Here is a 19,612-nt window from a genome sequence, read left to right on the forward strand (position 1 = left end):
TGTAACTAGTGGTTAGAAAAATATTGGACAAGATGTCAGCCCCCAGCAAGGCTGTAGGAAGCCTTAGGGTTAGGGTTAGGGTTAGGGTAAAAGTGTTGTGATGTTTGTTCAAAGGAATAAAATACTATGGAGCTTTTTATCAGGAAGATAAAAAAAGGAAGAGTCATGGTAAAGAAGTAGGAAATAAAGACTTGTTGAAGTTAGAAGAGTGATTTGGAAATCAAAAAAAATCAAAAGCTTTGAAAGGTAATCTTATAGTTGAAGATTTCACATAAGAATGTAGACATGGGATATATAAGGAAACAGACTGGAAGCACAGGAGATCAATCCAAGGATTGATGCCTAAAATAGAAGAAGTTCCAGAAACAGAATCCAAAGAAAATGGAACATAAGACATTATAAGATAAGAAGAGAAATTCAGATCTTTATATTGTAAGAGTCTGCTGAATGAGACTCATAATAAATGAAAAAGAACCACCCTTAGATATAGACACAGCAGCATCAAATTACACAAAATTAATAAAGAAAAAATTTTTCTGAAAAGTTATAAAAATATGGGAAAACATTTTAGTATTGGTTAGAGTTCTTAAACTTCAGACATGACTACATACTTACCAAATTATTAAGAGATTTATAAAAGGATATGGGTAGGTCACAGAGCCACTGAGAGAATAAGAAAGTTTACAAAATTAATAACAATTCCCAGTACCACACCAAGCAACTAACCAGGTCAGGGAGCTCTGGACCCCTAACATCCCAGAACCCTCTTCCTCTGCAGGATTTGCTGCAACAAAACAGATGGTCCCTGACCTGACAGTTTCCTTATTTAGTTCATTTCCAAAATAAATTCCAATATCTGTCTGATTGATACAAACCAGATCACGTGTCAGCACCAGACTAGGAGCAATGGTCCCTAAAATTTACTACCGAGAAGGGGTACAAATTAGAAAAGTAAGACATTGTGTTTGAACAGGAGGCTACAAAAATTCCATCAACATACAGAATGAGAGGCATCTCTACCAACTGGAAAACAAAGGCAATCAAAAACTCCTAGAAAGCCAAAATCTATTATAAGGAATATCTGACATTCCCTTCAAGAAGGTCATGTAATTATGACCAAAAAAAGCACTCAAATTGATTGAACTCCATTGCAAGTCATAATAATGCAATTAGTGTCCACAGTTCTCTACTTTTAATCTGAAGATACAGTTATTTATAGCTAGAAAGCAAAAAAAAAAAAAAAAATTCAGGAAGGTAAAAGTAACTATGCAGCAATTAAAATTTGGGAGTAGAAGTACATGTGGAAGGGACTGTATAGGTAATTAACTTCAGCTTACAAAATGGAAAATCTGGACTAAATCTATAGTTAGTAGAGCAAAGTTTTAACTGTGTTAAGTTTAAAAGTAACTTGCAGATCTGAAGTTGCAACCTAATAACCAGTGGGTCAAATTCTGAATATAACTCTCTGGGAAAATTCATTATGATGTTCTCAGTGGAGGTGCAGATATAGCAGTATGACATCAGCATACTAGGACATAAAGCATTGGAGCAGAAGTAAACATAAGGCATTCAGCAACAAGCGGCTGTGTCTGACGGAGAACAGAAGGGACCTTTGGGCTGGATTTGTAATAATGCTGAAGTGGGAGATTTTAAAAGCAGTGATATGACTTAGTAATGAAGTTAAAGAGCTAGTGATGCTGTTTCATCATGACAACTAGTTTCTTTTTCCTTGACAGTTTAAAAAGAAGACAAAACTTAGAATTTCAGAATGTTTCTTCTTTCCTTTTCTTTTTTGTTTTTTTTTTTTTTTTGGCAATAACTAATGATAATTAAATGGGCACTTCGAAAAAAAAAAAAAAAACACTTTGAAGTTAGCAAAAGAGAAACCAACCGTAAGGCCAGCAAATTTTGGGCAGCTCATATGCAATCAATCTTGTGAATTTAACTTTTGAACACTTTTTATTTTCTTGTCAAAGCAGAACCCTTTACAGATGGTGTTCATTGTTTATGTCCACTGTTGCTAATGCTGGAAAACGACATGACATTTCTCTATTCTTTCCATATTCAGCAGCTCCATCTCTTATCCTGAGAACAATAAACAGCATTCCAGTTCCATCTAGTGGTAGAAAATTGATTGTCACCCTCTATATTATATCTGCAACTTTGAATCTTGGAACACAGGTTTCTCTTTTTATGTCTGGTAACATTAAAAGTTGCAAAGGCTCTGCTATTCAAGAGAAGAAAGGCAAACATGTCTTCCTGGTAGACTGAAGTGTCTGGATCTTGTGGTTCAGCATTTCCTCTGTCTAGAGTTCTTAATTACTTTTCTTTCTGGGTAAGTTACTCCTACATCTGTACCACTGGTTCTGTTGCTGACTAGCAGACAAGTTACAGGTTGTTTAAATGTAATCTCACTTGTTTAGAAACTTCTGTGCAATCTTCATCCTTCATGATCATTATAATTATAGTGTCATAGACTATAATGTGTCATAATTATTTCTTTGGCCTGCAGTAGTTAAACATCTGCTACTGAGATCAAAGGCAAGATTGTAAGGCCATTTATATATTTTAACTTTTAATTGAGTAAAAGTTTCATAACATTGTGAATTAATATAGTTCATGTGTGTTTGCAGAAAAGTATATCAATAACTAACTAGAGTCATGCTGACATTATGTCCACAGTGTAAGAAATTAAATAAAATGCCTTAATTTTACTGGATTTAAACATTTTGGTCATTGGGTTTCTACTTTTAAAATCTATTTTGAATTAATCTTATGAGTTAACAAATACATTTTTTTAAAAAATAGAACATCATTAAAGAAAAATTTATTTCACTTATTCAAATATGAACTTTAAATTATATCTTTTTTCTAAGGCAAAAATTCTCATAGTTATATGCAAGTCTTTTATTATCTCCTAAAATGGATTTTCTGTCATAGATATTTTGTGACAAGGTGCTCTTTATCTCATTGACATGAAAATAATTTACCTTGATAACACAAATAATTATATCATAGCAAGTGGTATGACCATTCATATCAATTTTGATGAATCTGTAACTATTTATCTTGTGTTGAACTACATTATTTAGCACCGAGAACAAAATGTACTAAGAAAGTAAATCAAGTATTTACAAATCAGAGGAATTTAAAACAACAAATAGAATATTGTGAAAGAGGTGGATTCCCACTAGTGATTGCATTTTAAACTTTTAAAGACAGTGCTTCAGAACACTAAGCTTTCTCTTTAGTTTACCTTTAGTGTGACAAACCACAAAAATTAAAAAGCAGAAGTTACTTTCTGACTTTTTTGTATGGATTTCACAAAATCATTCAACTTCATAAACGATAAGAAGTCAGTAGAATAAGGTTTTATGCTGTTTTTAAAAAACAAAATACAAACTACATCAATGACCAGGGTAATATAGTATGATCTTGAAATAAAATGGAGTAATAAGCCTTCAACATATTGTATCTAGAGAGGTAATTCCAGTTAAGTCTTTTTCTTTCTCCTGATGGGTCTATTTGATGCAGGAAACTTTTTGCTTCAAAACTACGTAGGGTTTTATTTAGTGGGTTAAGAGGCCTACATTAAAATGCATTTCTGCAAAGAACAGACCAAAGTACCTCGGGTCCTTAACAGCTCTTGTTCACTTGGTTCACAGGAGACTGGTATGTGAATTAATTTGCCTCCTCATAATAAACACCCATTTGCCTTGAAAGTGTAATTATGGATTAATAAGGAACGCACCACTTATGTTTGAAAGAAAAACTAGCTGTCAGATTTGATTTATACACAATTCAAAAGCTAACTTGGACAAAAAATATCTCTAACTTGGAAATAATAACCAGAATAGAATGAAGTTAATTCTTTAAACCAATATTTACAATGTAGAAAGGGATTTTCTTATTGTCCAAGGTGTGGTGATTATAACTGAAAACTGAGAGCAAAGAAGAAGAAAGCATCCCAGTTAATTTCCTAATCATCCTACTATGACAAGATTATCAGAGACATTGTCAAATAGAGGAGCTCAACTCAGCCAGGTGAGCTGAAGCCCAGAAGTTTATCTATTATTACACATGGTGAACACATTGTGTACTACATATGGGAAGTAGGGTCTCAATGCAAGTTAGACATCGGCTTATGTAGTTTCCTGTGATTATTTGAGCATGCAAGAAAGAGAAGAGATCTAGCAGGGCAGAAAGGAGAGAAAGTTCATGAATGTGTGTCCTGTACAAAATTGATAACTTTAAAAAGTCTGAGCTAAACTCAAGAAGCTAGAGGCTTTGGGATATTCTGGTAGGAAATAAATTGAGAGAGAGGGGTTACCAATGACAGTATACAGAGACCCTCCCTTTTCCCCGACAACGCACAAAACATTTCTTCATGTCCCTTCTAGTGGCCTGCATTTGGCCACTTTCATAGAGAACATTGATGACCAGATAGTTCAGAGAGCAGCAACTGCTCAGGGAGAGCAAGTCTGAGTTGACAAGATTGGGAGGACCAGGGTTTGATTTGAATGGAATTTGACCACGATTTAAGGAAATGAACTGGGAACCGTGGAATTGCTTGACTGAAGGCTACAATCTTGACATGTAGTTTGTAATTTATTTACTTTACTAGGCTTTTTCCCCCATACTTATCCTTTGAGATTCTTCATTAACTCTTCTTACAATACTATTTCCTTTGTCTTTTCAATTGTTTTCCCTCCTAAGACATTGGTTAAGGGTTGGTAGCAAAGCGAATAACCTGTACATCCTTCTTGTCCTTTTGAACTGTCCCATCAAAGTTTTCCCAAGCCTCTCCTGACTCCTGTTGGTTGCCTGAATTCTCACCATGATCCTTTTCTTTGCTGTTGTTGAGGAAAATAGGGAACTTAAGGGAGTCTTTCAATTTTCAAGCACATACTGATATAGTATACTCCACTTATTTTCTGAGACCATCTTTACAAATGACAATAGCTGGCAATTATTTTTTAAATGGATGTGAACATAAACTTGACTGGGAAGTATTTTTAACCTTACAATTTTCAGTCAATATATTAGGAAAACCTCAGAAAGCTATCTTATTTTACAAGTTGAAGCATTCTTCAAGGTTAACACTATTTAGTAAATATACAAGATGTTTATTTTCCTTAAATGTTCATTTAATTGTTAGAAGCGCATATGAAGTCTTCATTAAATAGCTTTTAATAATTTTCACTAAATTTTCCATTCTGTCCTTTTTTGACCCTAATATCTTCTTGTTTATACAATTTGCTATTTTTACCTAATTATAGCATTTACTTAGAAATACATTAAATGTAAGTCCATTAACAATTATGAGAGTCATTGTTTCTATTTTTCCTTAATTCTAAAAGCAAATTCATCATAGGAAAAGTAATTGGTTAGACCTAAGAAATTATTCTGGTCAAGGAGAAAAAGATTACATAATTAGAAAGGCAGCACATTTACTTGCTGGGCTAATGAATAATGAAGAACATTATTCTTTGTCCATTTAACAAGGCATCTATTAAGTACTTATTGTGTGTCAAAGCAGAATTCACATCTAGGGGATATGGCAGCAAATAAGTCAAGATCTCTTCCTTCGAATCAAAACTTGAATGTGGTTGATGTGCTCTTAGTACAGGAATGAATATAGAAATCTTAAACTGACCAGGGCCACCATGGAAAGTGGACTAGGGAGTAGTGAAGAGGACTGAAGAGATGAACCAATTGGCTTTGTACTACATAAATGCATGGAAACAACACAAGGAAACGCCTGTGTAGCTGTCTCTAGCTCAAATCAGCAAAAATGCTATGCTTCTCTTTTTATCTTTTTATGTTTTTTCTTCTATAAAATTGAAGAACAAGAGAGCAGAACAGGTTCTGCCTGGCACAAGGGAACAATTGGAACTGGTGGGATGGGGGAGGTGGCAGAGAAAGGGGTAGGAGGGTGAATGTGGTGCAAATACTGTGTACACATGTATGTAAATGCAAAAATGATACCTGTTGAAACTGTTGCAGGAATCAGGGGAAGGGAGATGAAAGAGAGAAGTAGAGGGGGTAAATTCAAGTAGGATATATTTGATACATTGTAAGAACCTTTGTAAATGCTGCAATGTACCTCCACCCAGCACAACAATAAAAAATAGTTTATACTAAAAAAAAAAAATCTCTTCCTTCATGGAGCTTATTTCTCAGGTAAACAAGACATCAAGGTTTAATTCACACAGTTTAATGTTCACTGCCGCAATACTGAAGAGTAAAATTAAGGGGAGGATTGAAGAAGGAGTAGGGCATAAGAGATAAAGCGAGCAGCATTGTGAAAAAGCCTAGATGTGTGATTGAGTGCCTTCTTTAGGGAAGTTAAAGACTGCTCTTGGCTGGAGAAGGAAGACAGAAATGATGACACAACAAAGAACCATGGAGTAGGTCAGAAGGGCTTTGTAATAATGATAAATGGTCAACCTTATAAATTGGAAGGAGGAAACCCTTGAAACATTTTCAACAGCAGAGTGACATGAAGTGGTTTAAGATTTTGAAAGACACTTAAAAATTATTTGTAAATGGACATGATATTTGTACATATTTATAAGGCCAATAAATTGTGTACATAATTGTAAGCAAGGCATGCACACAATCTGATAACCAGAAAAACACATTTCCTTCTCCTTGAATATTGTTAGCCCTGTGTCTTGGGAACCTTCAAATTCCTTCCCTTTCTTATTACAACATAAGTACATTTGTAATGACCACCACTGGAGACAAGTCATATTATCACTAATAGTCACGTACTTAAGGTTCCACATTTAAAACCTAAACATTCTAAATGTTGTGAAGACACGCATTCATCTCTGTTGATTTCTCTCTTCTTTCCTTAGCACAAATTTGATTGCAGTGCTGAATCTGAAGACCCTCAGTGTGCTTAACATTTTATATTTAAGATTTGTCCATGAGGTTTTGTAAGCACTGGTATTTGCATTTCACTGCTGTTAGTATTCAATAGATGTGTGTTTATTTATTTGTTTATCCATATTTAAGAGTTTTTTCTCTTCCATCAATAAATCCTCTACAAAATATACCCAGAATCTAATTTGGTCCAAACTATTATTATCTAGCTTTGTCATATAATAATCTCCTTCCTTATCATTGCTGTCATTCAATCTGTTCCCAACACAATGACAAGATGTTGTTTTGAAAGGAATTATGATTCAGATCCTTTTGCATCCATTTCAAAATATTCTGACTGCAAATAATTTCAATTAAATGTCAAATCAACTGTAAAAGTTCTGTAAATCTCTACATTCACCTCTTCTTAACCAGTTACCTCCTGAACCTCATGTTCTCTTCCTCCCTAAATCCAACCAAAGTAGCTTCTTTGTTCTTCCATACACACCAGGCATCCCTCTTTCTCAGTGTTACCTGTGCCTTGCATGGTCTTCTCCTAGAGAGCTACATGTTATGGTTTTCTGTCTCTGTTTTCAAGACTTTATTCAAATGTCCTGTTAGTGAGGTCTTCCTCTCTCACTATTTATATTCCACACTACACTGTAAAGACTTGGTTCCCTCTTTGCTTTATTTTTCTCTCCAACATTTACCACTTTTGACACACAATACAATTTACTTATTCCTTTTCATTATTGTTACTCTTACCTTACTGGTGACTCTTGGAAAGAAAACATTTCTGCTTTTTTGCTAACTTCTATAACCTTGGAATTTGAAATCTTTCTTGACATATTGCAGTCACTCAAGAAAAGTCTCATGCAGTGAGTAAAATAGATTTCAATGAGTGGATACTGAACACAGTCATCTGCATTTGAGGGCATTGTTAGTGTCTAGCAGTTTTGAATCAAATAATCTGATTTAAAGGAGAAACATTTGCATTTTTACCATTTGCTGAATGTGGAAATTTTTGGTTACCTACTGGAGGCTTTTAAATAAATCATAAAGAATAGAAATCTCAAAGGAACACTGCTTCCTGAGGTGAAAAGTGCTCATATATAATAGAAAAACCACAAGCAAATGATTTAAGGAACTGCCTCTGAACTGTCCTTGTCTGACCACATCCTTTCCTGTGCTCTTCCAAGGTACCACATTGTGTTCCAAGTTGAGCTTCTGAAATTCAATTTATGATTCTTTTGAATAGCTTTGGCACTCTTGCATGACAGTTATTTGACCCCATGCTGCCTTTTGGATCTCAAACAAATCCTGATAAATTATTAGCACTTCTTTTACATTTCCAGACCTTCAAATGGGTTTTTATCTTTGCCAGCTCTATTTTGCTAAATAGTGCTGTGATACACAAGATTATTTCATTTCTATTTGCCAAAGGGAAAGTTTCTCCATCAGGAGCAATCACTCTTAGGGAGCAGTGGTTTGGAGTGGTCACATGCAACCAATAATGAAACGTGTTTTATATTTTTCCAATTTCCCAAAATATATTAGTATTATAGGTGTAAAAGAAAGCAGTTAAGAGCATGATTGTAGTAGGTTAACCGGACATGTTGATTGTGATTCTAAAACTTATAGATGAAAAAGATATAACAGCAAAAACAATAATGACAGTTAGCATTTGCTAACTGCTGTTTATGATCCTAACATCTAAGTGATTTTTTTGTCTAAACTCATTTTATCTAGCACAATGAGATGGATACTGTTTTTCACAGAGAGATGAAGAATCAATAAGATGTCAAGTAACTCAGTGAAGATGGCAGAGAGGAGATCACCTAAGACAGTCTTTTCAGGCCCCAAGATTTTGACTCTTAACATATATTTGCAAAGGAATGAAACACAAGTGAAGCATGTCATACAATTATATATATTTTCACTGACACTTTGAAATTGCTGACAAATGTATCTTCTTTAGAATCCTTTATATAATATTTTGAGTTTAAAATGACTTTTTGAATTCTAAATATGCTCTGATTTCATCCTCTTTCATCCTTTATAAGTCTACAGCAATTATGATGAAATATTTTGATTTTTGCCTATTATATTTTGGTTCCCAATGTGCATTTCTTATTCTGGTATAATTTCTGAGTTTTATTAAGTAAAATTAAATGGATTTATTATTAAAAATAGGGAAAAGGAACTCTGTATATATTTATTATAAATTCACATGGGGTCTGGAGTGTGCTCAAGTCGTAGAACACTAACCCAGCAAGCATAGGCCCTAAGTTCAACCCCCCCACAAAAAACCCCAGAAATTTCTCATGAATTCAATTGTCAATATATTTGTAAAGGTACAGAATTAGGCTAGACATATGTAACATACTAGAACAAAAGAAAGTATACTTTTTTATGATTAACTTCTTTTTAAAAATACTACTGAGATCTTTTCTGGAGACTGTTTCATTCAGTTCAGACTGCTATTAGAAATTATAGACTGAGTGATATATAAAACAAGAAATTTATTTCTCACAGTTGTGATGGTTAGAAGACTGAGATCTGGTCTCTGAGGAGGTCCTGATGAGAGCTCTCTTCCAAGTTGTAAACTTCTGACTTATTGCTGTCTTCTCACATGGTAGACAGAGAGCTAGCTAGCTCTTTAGCAAAAGTAAGGCCTCAAATCCCATTTATGAGTTCACTCTCATGACCTAATCCCCTCTCAAAGGCCCCCAACTCCAAGTACCATCACATTTAAGGTTTCAATGCATGAATTTTGGGGAGAGGGCAAAAAAATTTCAGAGATCCTTACAAAACAAAAGTGTCATTTCACAAAAAAGTATCTTTTCTTGTCTGCCTCATAATTTAAAGAAAGCCATTGCTATGATATGAAAGAAATTAACAGGCTGCAGAATGACTCAAGCAGTAAGAAGGCCTGCTTAGCAAGCGTGAGACCCTGAGTTCAAACCCCAGTGCTGCCAACAAAAGAAAAAAGAAATTAAGAGTATATTTTCTATGAAATGAATTTGAGAAACTGAAAAAAAACTTTATAACTTTTAAATAGAATGTAAAATGAAATACCTGCATGAGTCAGCAGGTGCCATGAGATAAAGTTAGTCATATTATAGAAACAGTAATGTATATGAGATGGGTAGGAGAGCATATTCATGAACAGAGACTAAAACAATGCTATCTCATTAATCTATGCTCATAGTAAATGCTGTTATTTACTGAGTCTTGAAGAACTCCCACTTTCTATTAACCTATATTTCTTCAGTTTACATACAAAGAGCTAATTTCAGTGTTTTGGAGGGACTTGTGTAATGTCATCATTCAGTGTTTAGAGCCCGAGGCAGGTGTGTCTTTCAGTTTTGCTATCTGTTCTTACAACTGGGTAACACTTGTATGAAAACAAGTGTCTCTTAACCACATTCACTGTGTTTTCCTGTTTGTGTGTGTGTATGCGTGTGTGCTTGTGTTGCAGAGAAGGCCAGCAATCGCCAGAGCAGTGGCAGAAGATGTATGGTAGATGCTCAGGGAATGAAGTCTACCACATCGTTTTGGAAGAAAGCACATTTTTTGCTGAATATGAAGGGAAGAGTTTTACGTATGCTTCTTTCCATGCACACAAAAAGTATGTTTCTACTTCTGGGGTGGAATTAAAATGTCAGTCAATCACACCATTTAAACATAGAAACATAGTTTTCCAAAATACAAGCTATATTGGTGCTCATGGTTTCAAGTATTTTGAAATTTCTGACATAATTATTGTAGCATTTGAACTGTGGCTGCTATGTGTTTCTAAGTTAAGTTTTCAGAAAATTATAATTTAGTAGGAATGTTTAGCAATTTTTTATTTTTTAGTTTTGGGGTTTGAGCTCGGGGCCTTGTATTTGCTAGGCAGGTGCTCTTCAACTTATGCCGTGCCCCCAGTACTTCTTTAGCAACTTCTAAATTCTCATTTTTAGATAGCTTTATCCAATAAGAATTCAAAAATGCATGAAAATTAATCTTCTTTACAGAACTAAATTTTAAAGGTTGATAAAATATTTTTAAAGAAATAAGCCACTGCTCATGCCTGTGATCGTATCTCCTCTGGACATTGAGTTTTAAAGGATCATAGTTCAAGACCAATGCAGGAAAAAATTAAACTCAATTTTCAGTGAATGCCTGGGTGCAAGGGAATGGGCCTGTCACTCCAATAGGTAGAGAAGCACAGAGGATCTCATTTCAGGCAGGCCCATGCAAAAAACAAGACCCTATCTCAAAAATAACCAATGCAAAAAAGGCTGGTGGGGTGGCTCAAATGGTAGAGCACCTGCCTAGAAAGCACAAGGCCTTGAGTTTAAACTACAGTGCCTCCAAAAAAAAAAAAAATTAGCAATGATAACACCATGAAAACTACATAGTTAAAAGATGGCTTTGAGGATGGCCCTTGTTTTACCCAGGGGAATAAGCTAAAAGTAAATGTTACCATATTCCAATTCAAACATGTAGACTGATTATTTCTTTGTTATTTGAGAAAACTTATTTACTTAAGAAATAAAATTGTATCTATGTCATGAAAACATGTTTAATAGAGATATGTTATCTCTATTAAAATACATCAGTGTAATCTATTTAGGGGATTTATAATAGTATGTTCCAATAATTTAATGCATAATGTACTTCACTTTAATTCACAATAATTATTTTTGTATGTATGCTTTGGTAGTGAAAATATTTTTTAAATTGATTTATTCTGTACCATTGTTAGACATGTTGAAAAAAAATATTCAGGGCAACTTCTCTTTATGATATAATCCAAAAAAGTATAAACAAAAGTTTAAATACTGTTAGTGACTGTTATTTGTCCTTTCATTGTTTATAACAATGGGATGTAAACTTTTAGATCAAAGTAAGAAGCAGTGTTTATATTTTTCACAGAAATAAATTTTAATGAAAATTATAAAGTAATATTAACTTTACTATATTACCAGCACTCTGATATTTTCTATGGCCTTCTATCCCTTTTCATTAATATATAGATAGATAGATATGACATATATATATATGTGTATATATATATATATATATACACATATATATGTAATAATTACTTGAATTTTATAAGGACTTTTCTGTTTCCTGTAAAAATGGGTATCTTAAACTTTAGGATCCTTTCACGCTTCATAATTCTATAGTTTAGGGTTTTAACTTTTTCTGCCTAATGAGAATTTACTAATTTTCTTACATATGTAAACTTAAAAAGAAAAAAAATCTTAAGAACTCTGGTGAATTAAAATTCTTAAACTCTTCTATTTTCTTTTTTTTTAAATTAAGGTTTGGTGTTTGCTTGATTGGTGTTAGGAGAGAGGATAATAAAAACATTTTGCTGAATCCAGGCCCTCGATGCATTATGAATGCTACAGACATTTGTTTCTATATTAATATTACCAAAGAAGAGAATTCAGCATTTAAGAACCAAGACCAGCAGAGAAAAAACAATTTACCAAGGTCATTTTATCATGGGCCTTCAAGATTACCTGTGCATAGCATAATTGCCAGCATGGGTAAGTACAAATGAGTTTGAAATTATCCTTAATTTCTAAAAAAAAAATTGTTAAAGTTTCAAAGCCAAAGATAAAACATGCATGCATTTTACAAACTGTATATAACTATACATACAAAACAAAATTTCTAAGCTGCTAATTTGTTAAAAAATGTAAAATACCATCAAAAGAGTCAATTTTAAAAACTATCTGATTGTACTATAGTACCTGACTTCTGTATTTCCCTTCTGCATTATTATTCAATATCAACAGTGGCTATCTCTGACATTCTCTATTTTTCTCAAACCTCTCTTTCTGCCTCCAATGTCACTCTTATCATTGACCTTGCCTTACATGATACAGAAAAGTAAATATAGATTTCTGAAGATGCCTTGACATCTTCACAAATTCTTCAAGAGTCCTCTTCATTTGTAGTCATGACATTTTGTGGTCTTCATATCTTCCGTAAGTTCAGCCTTCAGTCAGATCACTTTAACACCTTAGCAAGATCTCCACTGTCTGCACTAAATCCAGTGTCATAGCTTCACAACTTATGACAATATTGACTATCTTCTTTAAACTGTTTAGTACTTTTTCTCAACATCCTGCACATCCATTTTCCCAGTCACATTTATTCCCATTGTCTTCTCCATGCTGCATAAACTGTATTCCTTTACCTAAATCATTAAATTTTTTTTACAATATGTTCAACTGACTATCAGTTATTTCTAGCTGAGTATCTTACAGGGATAACCTGGAAAGCATATTCAAATTGAATGAATCTCCTACCTTCATTTATACCATTCCCTCTTCTGATTGCTGAAAAGCAAATTACAGCATTACCCTGCAATTTGTAAAGTCATAATTGTGACTCACCATTAACTGTCTCCTCTCAACCCTCAACATTCACCCAATTCTATTAAATCTGATCATAGCATGGCTCCTAAAAAACATTCAGTTCTTTCCGGGTTCACTATCAATGTCATCACAATAGGTACCTGTATCATCTTTTTCCTAAACTGCAGGATCAACCCATTTTATGTTTTTTCCATGCCTCTTTTTTTTTTTTTCATTTTTCTTTTATTATTCATATGTGCATACAAGGCTTGGTTCATTTCTCCCCCCTGCCCCCACCCTCTCCCTTACCACCCCCCTCCCTCTCCCCCCCTCAATACCCAGCAGAAACTATTTTGCCCTTATTTCTAATTTTGTTGTAGAGAGAGTATAAGCAATAATAGGAAGGAACAAGGGTTTTTGCTGGTTGAGATAAGGATAGCTATACAGGGCATTGACTCACATTGATTTCCTGTGCGTGGGTGTTACCTTCTAGGTTAATTCTTTTTTATCTAACCTTTTCTCTAGTACCTGTAATTCTCTAATTTTGCTATAAACTCTGCTCTCTACTCTACAACCAGAGAAATAATCTTTGAACTTAATTCTGATAATGCCTTTCTCCTGAATACATCACTTTTACTGCTTCCCATTACCCATTGGAAAACAGTCTATATAATACAGTACACCATGGCCCACAAATAGGATGACCAAATGTTCTTATTTGCCTGAGGTAATTACTTTCTTCATAGGACAGTTCTCATTTTTATACATTGTCCTGGTGTAATTGTTAAGAGCTACCCCATTGTTCTCAGGAAGATAAATTAGTGTAGTCCTGTTACTTATAAACTTTTGATTATTTCTTTTTACTTTTCTAATCTCACTTCTTGCCACCACTTCAATTGTTCCTTAAGCAACTATCATACAAAATACCTCTCACTCTTCACCAATTTTTTAATCAATGTATTTTAACACATTAACATTTCCTTTGACAGAAACTACTCACCATCCCCAACTTTGCCCAAGTGACTATGTCAAATAATTACTTCCTATTTCAATCTAAATATAATCCCTGCCAAGAACTGTTACGTGGTCCTGTTAAACAGTTAAGTGACTGTTTGTCATTGACAAAATATATTAGTTTCATCCTACAGTAACACTACTTATTTTTTCCATGCACAAGCAACTATTTATTAATTTCTAAGTATGTATAGGAATTATCGTAAGTATTTATGATTAAAAAAATTAGTGTACACACAGACTAGAGACAAAAAGAATGTAGCTCATAGAACTTTCATTCTATCACAGGGAAGGCAGGCAATCAACATTATATATTAAGCAGTAAGTGAATTATTTAGTATGTTAGACAGTGATAAGTAATAAGAAGAAAGAGAAGAAAACAGTACAGAATTATGAATCAGGAAGGACTGGAGATTTAAATGATGCAACTGGTATGCCTCATTGTTAAGGTGACATTTGAGGAAATACTTGACAGAAATGAGGAAATTAGCCCTGCAGATGTCTGGAGGAAGGTATTTGGCCCAGAGGCAGCAGCTAGCTCAAAGGATATGTAGTTGAAGCCTGACCTCTCCAGGAACAGTGAAAATACCCTTGTCACTTAGGCAGAGTGGATGGTGGAAAGAGAGCAGGAGATGAGGAAGAAGAGACAGGAGGAGGACAGACCATGCTGGGCATTTTACTTGTGGAAGTGGGAGTCCCCACAAGATCTGAAATCAAAGATTGCCTGATGTCACCCCTGTGACGTATAATTTAATAGAGTTACTTTGGCTGATGTTGAGAAAGATGTCTCAAGGTAAGTATTGGAATGTTTTTAAGAGAAAATAGAATGAGGGAGAAAATTCTGCATATGCATCAAAGAAAGAAGTAATAGGATTCCTTAAAAAAATTGGAACTGAATTATGAGAAAAGCACCATGACTTTTGGATTAGGTAACTGACAAAAGGTAATAGCAGTCAGTTGAGCTAGAGAAATCTTGGGGCATGCAGGTTTGATGAAGGCCAGAGAAGATAAAGAGTTTAGTTTGGAATACAATGAATGTCACATGTCTTTTAGACAATCAAGTGGACAATATCAATAGATGTTAAATATTAGAGCCTGATTCCTAGAGAGAGTGCAGTTTGAAAAAGTAATTTTTGGATTCTTCAACTTACATACTGTTTTTTAAGTTAAAAGGCTAGAAGAGATCATTGAAAAACAATGAGTATAGGCAGAAAAGGTAAAAATCCATGGTTCAGATATCTGCAGCCAACCAGAATTAAGTATTAGGGAGATGAGAAGAAACTAGCAAGGGGGACAAGGGAGGAGAGACTGGCAAGGAAGTAGGAGAACCAGATGAGTGCATTGTCCTAGAACACCAAGGAGCCAATTATGTCAAGAAAGCTATATGATAAATTATGTCAAATGATGCTGATAGGTCATCTAATATGAAGACTGAGACTTGGCAATTGAATTGAGTATTGCCATTTGCCTTGGTAAGAGTTATTTTCATGGGATAGTGGTGGAAGATCTCAGATTGGAGTGAGGTTAGGAAGAAATAGTAGAAAACAAATCATAAACACTAAGTCTAGACAACTCTTAAAATGTTATGTCACAACAAAGAGAAATTGAGAAAGGTAAAGAAATTGTGGCTATATAAAAGAGTATATGTAATGGTAGCCATGAAACTCAGTTTAGGTAAGGAAGTGAACAGTCATCTGTTGGCTAAAGGAGATTCCAGTGGGAATCAAGAGGAAGACCCTGGAGAGAGAAGAGCTAAAGAGGAATGTCCAAGACTAGAATACCAGAAATAAGTAGTAATGGCAAAAACTGTGTTGTGGTTGTGAGAGTAAATGGCTGAGAAATGGTGGGAGAAAAAGAAATTGGAATGAAGGAGGAGAAACTGAATGAAGGTTTTTAGGAGAACCATATGAAAATATAATGAAGTCATTAAAAATAAGAGGAGATGATCTATAGAGACTAATTATGATGCAGGAGTTAAACTTTGCAGTCCTATTCAAGTTGCAGAAATATAGGAACATGGAAAATTGAATTTAAGCAGGTTTCAGATTTTGTTATGAAAGTGTAATGGGGCAAAAACATGTTGGGAGAAAAGGGCACAAGCAAATATATAACCATAATGCTTAAGCAGTGAATTTAAGATGGCAAGGAGAAAGAATATCAAGAGAGTGAAAGAAACAATGTGTTGGAGTTGTGGAAACACATGAAACAGTGGGGTTTAGAGGATGAATAACTGCAGCATTATTGTCATTGGTTATAACAATGTCAAAAAATGTCTATGAAAGTGAATGGCTCACATAAGGGAAAAAATTTGTTCTGTGAATTCAAGGAAATTAGAAATCAGGGCGTAGGAAGGTTTGCTTTGGAAAAACCATGAGACAGGAATAGTGTTATGTATTGAACTGTGACCCCAAAATTCATATGTTGAAATTTTAACCCTTGGTGCCTCAAGTGTCACCGTCTTTTAAGATAGGGTTTTTTTTTTTTAGAGAGAAAACCAAGTTAAAATGAGGTCATTAGGGTTGCATTGACCCCATAAGACTGGGACACTTTGAAGAGGAAATTTGGGCACAAGGATGGATGGAGAACAGATGATGTATGTAAGAGAACTATGAGATTGTTTGCTGAGACACCTGCTCTGTAAAGTATTTTGCTGTGCCTGCCCTAGCAAATTAACACAAATAGTTTTGGAGGAACTGACCAGAAGCATTGAAAAAAAGCAGAATGATCTAGGGCTGATGAACAACCAAAATAATGAGAGTAGATCCAATATTCTGAAGATATAGGAGCCAAAGTTGGGATCTTCACAGAGGATAATGAGGAAAATGGTCTGAAAGAGGCAGAGACAACCCTGTGGATATTAACCCACCTTTAGAGGACTCAGGGGAAGACCTCAGGGAGGATCCTGCTTTTGTTATGGAAAGGGAAGCATCAAAGAGCATGTTTCTATAATTGTAATCACTTTTTAAATGTGTCTTCCCTGGGGAATTCTAACTTTCTGATGATCGTATCCCACAGCCCAGCCTGATAGTAGATATCAGTATTGGCAGAATAATTGAGAATCCATATATACATGTATCTTCAAGTGTTTGCCTGTGTTTAGCAGGAAATGATGAAGTAGTTGGAGGTGATGTGGAGTCACATATATTTGCAAGGAGGTTGATGAAAAGATCACAGTTCATTAGGAAGAGAGAATTAAAGCTTCAGCTACTTATCTAGATTCTTTTCTCCCTCCCCAAATAAACTATATTACATTACACATTACTCACTCCAGTGTTTAAGCCAACAAAAATTAAAAGGAATGTGTCTGTGGTTTCTGATGGCCACCATCACCTTTTCTCATATATTTGGAACTGCTGAGTGCTGGCCTCTACCTAAGACCTCCCTCTAGGCCCCAGTTCTTAAAGGTCCCACCACCCCTCACACTGCCACATTTGGGACAAGCTCCCAATAAGTAAGCCCTTCAGGGACAAACTACATCCAAACTAGAGCATATACTTTTGTGCAAATACAAGATTTCTTATCCAGGGACAGGTTTTCATGAAAAAGAAAGAAAAAGCATTCACTCAAGATGTATGGAGAGATAGAGAGATGTTAGATAGATAGATAGATAGATAGATAGATAGATAGATAGATAGATGATAGATAGATAGATAATGCTGATTTATTTCATCATAAAGTGATCAATATGTCATACAGATGGCCGATGTCATAATGGATTCTCATGTTTCTTTGTTGCAGGTACTGTGGCTATAGATTTGCAAGACACAAGTTGTAGGTCAGCAAGTGGGCCTACCTTGTCTCTTCCTTCAGAGGGAAGCAAAGAACTAAGAAGACCTAGCATTGCTCCAGTTTTAGAGGTTGCAGATACATCTTCAATTCAAACTTGTGATCTTTTAAGTGACCAATCAGAAGATGAAACTACACCGGATGAAGAAATCTCTTCAAATTTAGAGTAGGTTTACATTCTCTAAGGTATAAGCTTGCTTTGTTTTGTATAAATGTCCTTAAATATGACCTTTCGGTATTTTTCCAATATGTGAGAGGCTACTATTCTTACCTTCTGGATATCCTAGAGCCTTTCCTTCATAATCATAACCAAAACACCATTTTATTAGCCACTCTCAATTTTTTTAGGTCTAGATTCTGCATGAGTGAAAACATGCAATATTTGTCTTCCTCACCTTGGCTTATCTCACTTAACATTGTGACCTCCAGTTCCATCCATTTTCCTGTAGGTCATATAATTATTGTTAAATAGTACTCCATTGTATATATGTATCACATTCTCTTCCTCCAATCACTGGTTCTTGGGCACCTCGGCTGGTTCTGCCTTTGCTATTGTAAACAAGTTGCTATAGACATCAGTGTGCAAGTATCACTCTTGTATTTTGATTCACACTCACTCAGATGCATGAGCAAGAGTGAAATAGAAGATTCATAGGGTAGTTTCAATTTTTAGTCTCTTGAGGAACCTCCATACTGATTTCCATAGTATGGAAATCCATAGATTTACGTTCCCACCAACAGTATATAAGTGTTCTTTTCCAACATTCTCACCAGACTTCATGGTTGTCTGTTTTCTTGATTTACATTTCTTTCATGGGCTAAAGATGTTGAACATTTATTCATGGACTTATTAGCCATTTAGGTTTCTTCTTTTGAGAACTGTCAATTCAGTTCATTTACTTGTTTTTAATTGGATTGTTCATTAATTTAATGTGTGTTTAGAGTTCTTTATATATCATGGATATTAGTCCTTTATTCAATAAATAAGTTATAGACATTTCCTCCCATTCTGTGGGTTCTTTCTTGGTTCTGGAAATTTTTTCTTTTGATGCGTGGAAGCTTTATAATTTGATGCAATCCCATTTGTCAAGTCTTGAACATATATCCTGAGCAATTAGAGTCCTGTTTAGAAAATAATTGCCTATTCCTTTATCTTCAAGTGAGTTCCCATAGTAGTTTCAAGCTACAAGTTCTTACTTTTAGATCTTTGATCCATTCTGAATTGAGTTTTGTACAGAAAGAGATTCAACTCAAACTAGGGATCTAGTTTAAGTCTTCTACAGGTGGTATCCAGTTTGTTAAAGACTCTTTTCTTCAGTTTATGCTTTTGACTCCTTTGTTAAAAACCTCATGATTGTAATCCTATGGGTTTATTTCTGGATCTTTGATTCTATTCTATTGGTCTATGTGTCTTTTTTTATGCCAGTACAATGCTGGTTTTTGTTATTAAACCTCTTCAGCATTGCACTTCTTGCTCAGGATTGCTTTGGCTATTCAGTGTCTTTTATACTTCTATATGAGCTTTTGTATTGATTTTTCTATTTCTGTGAAGAAACAACATCAGGATTTTGATGGGG

General features: G+C 34.6%; 1 protein-coding gene across 8 annotated transcripts in view; it reads left to right on the top strand.

The window, feature by feature from the left end:
* Kcnt2 (potassium sodium-activated channel subfamily T member 2) overlaps positions 1-19,612 on the top strand; it is a 363,205-nt gene that overhangs the window by 230,561 nt on the left and 113,032 nt on the right. For all 8 annotated transcript variants that reach the window (XM_074048756.1, XM_074048753.1, XM_074048759.1 and 5 more), the window contains 3 exons: positions 10,352-10,501; positions 12,190-12,419; positions 17,988-18,201. In XM_074048756.1, coding sequence (XP_073904857.1) covers positions 10,352-10,501; positions 12,190-12,419; positions 17,988-18,201 — 594 coding nt within the window. The remainder of the gene's footprint in view (positions 1-10,351; positions 10,502-12,189; positions 12,420-17,987; positions 18,202-19,612) is intronic.

This window comes from Castor canadensis, chromosome 11 (genome assembly GCF_047511655.1).
Source record: "Castor canadensis chromosome 11, mCasCan1.hap1v2, whole genome shotgun sequence".
In the NCBI taxonomy this organism is placed as follows: Eukaryota; Metazoa; Chordata; class Mammalia; order Rodentia; family Castoridae; genus Castor; species Castor canadensis.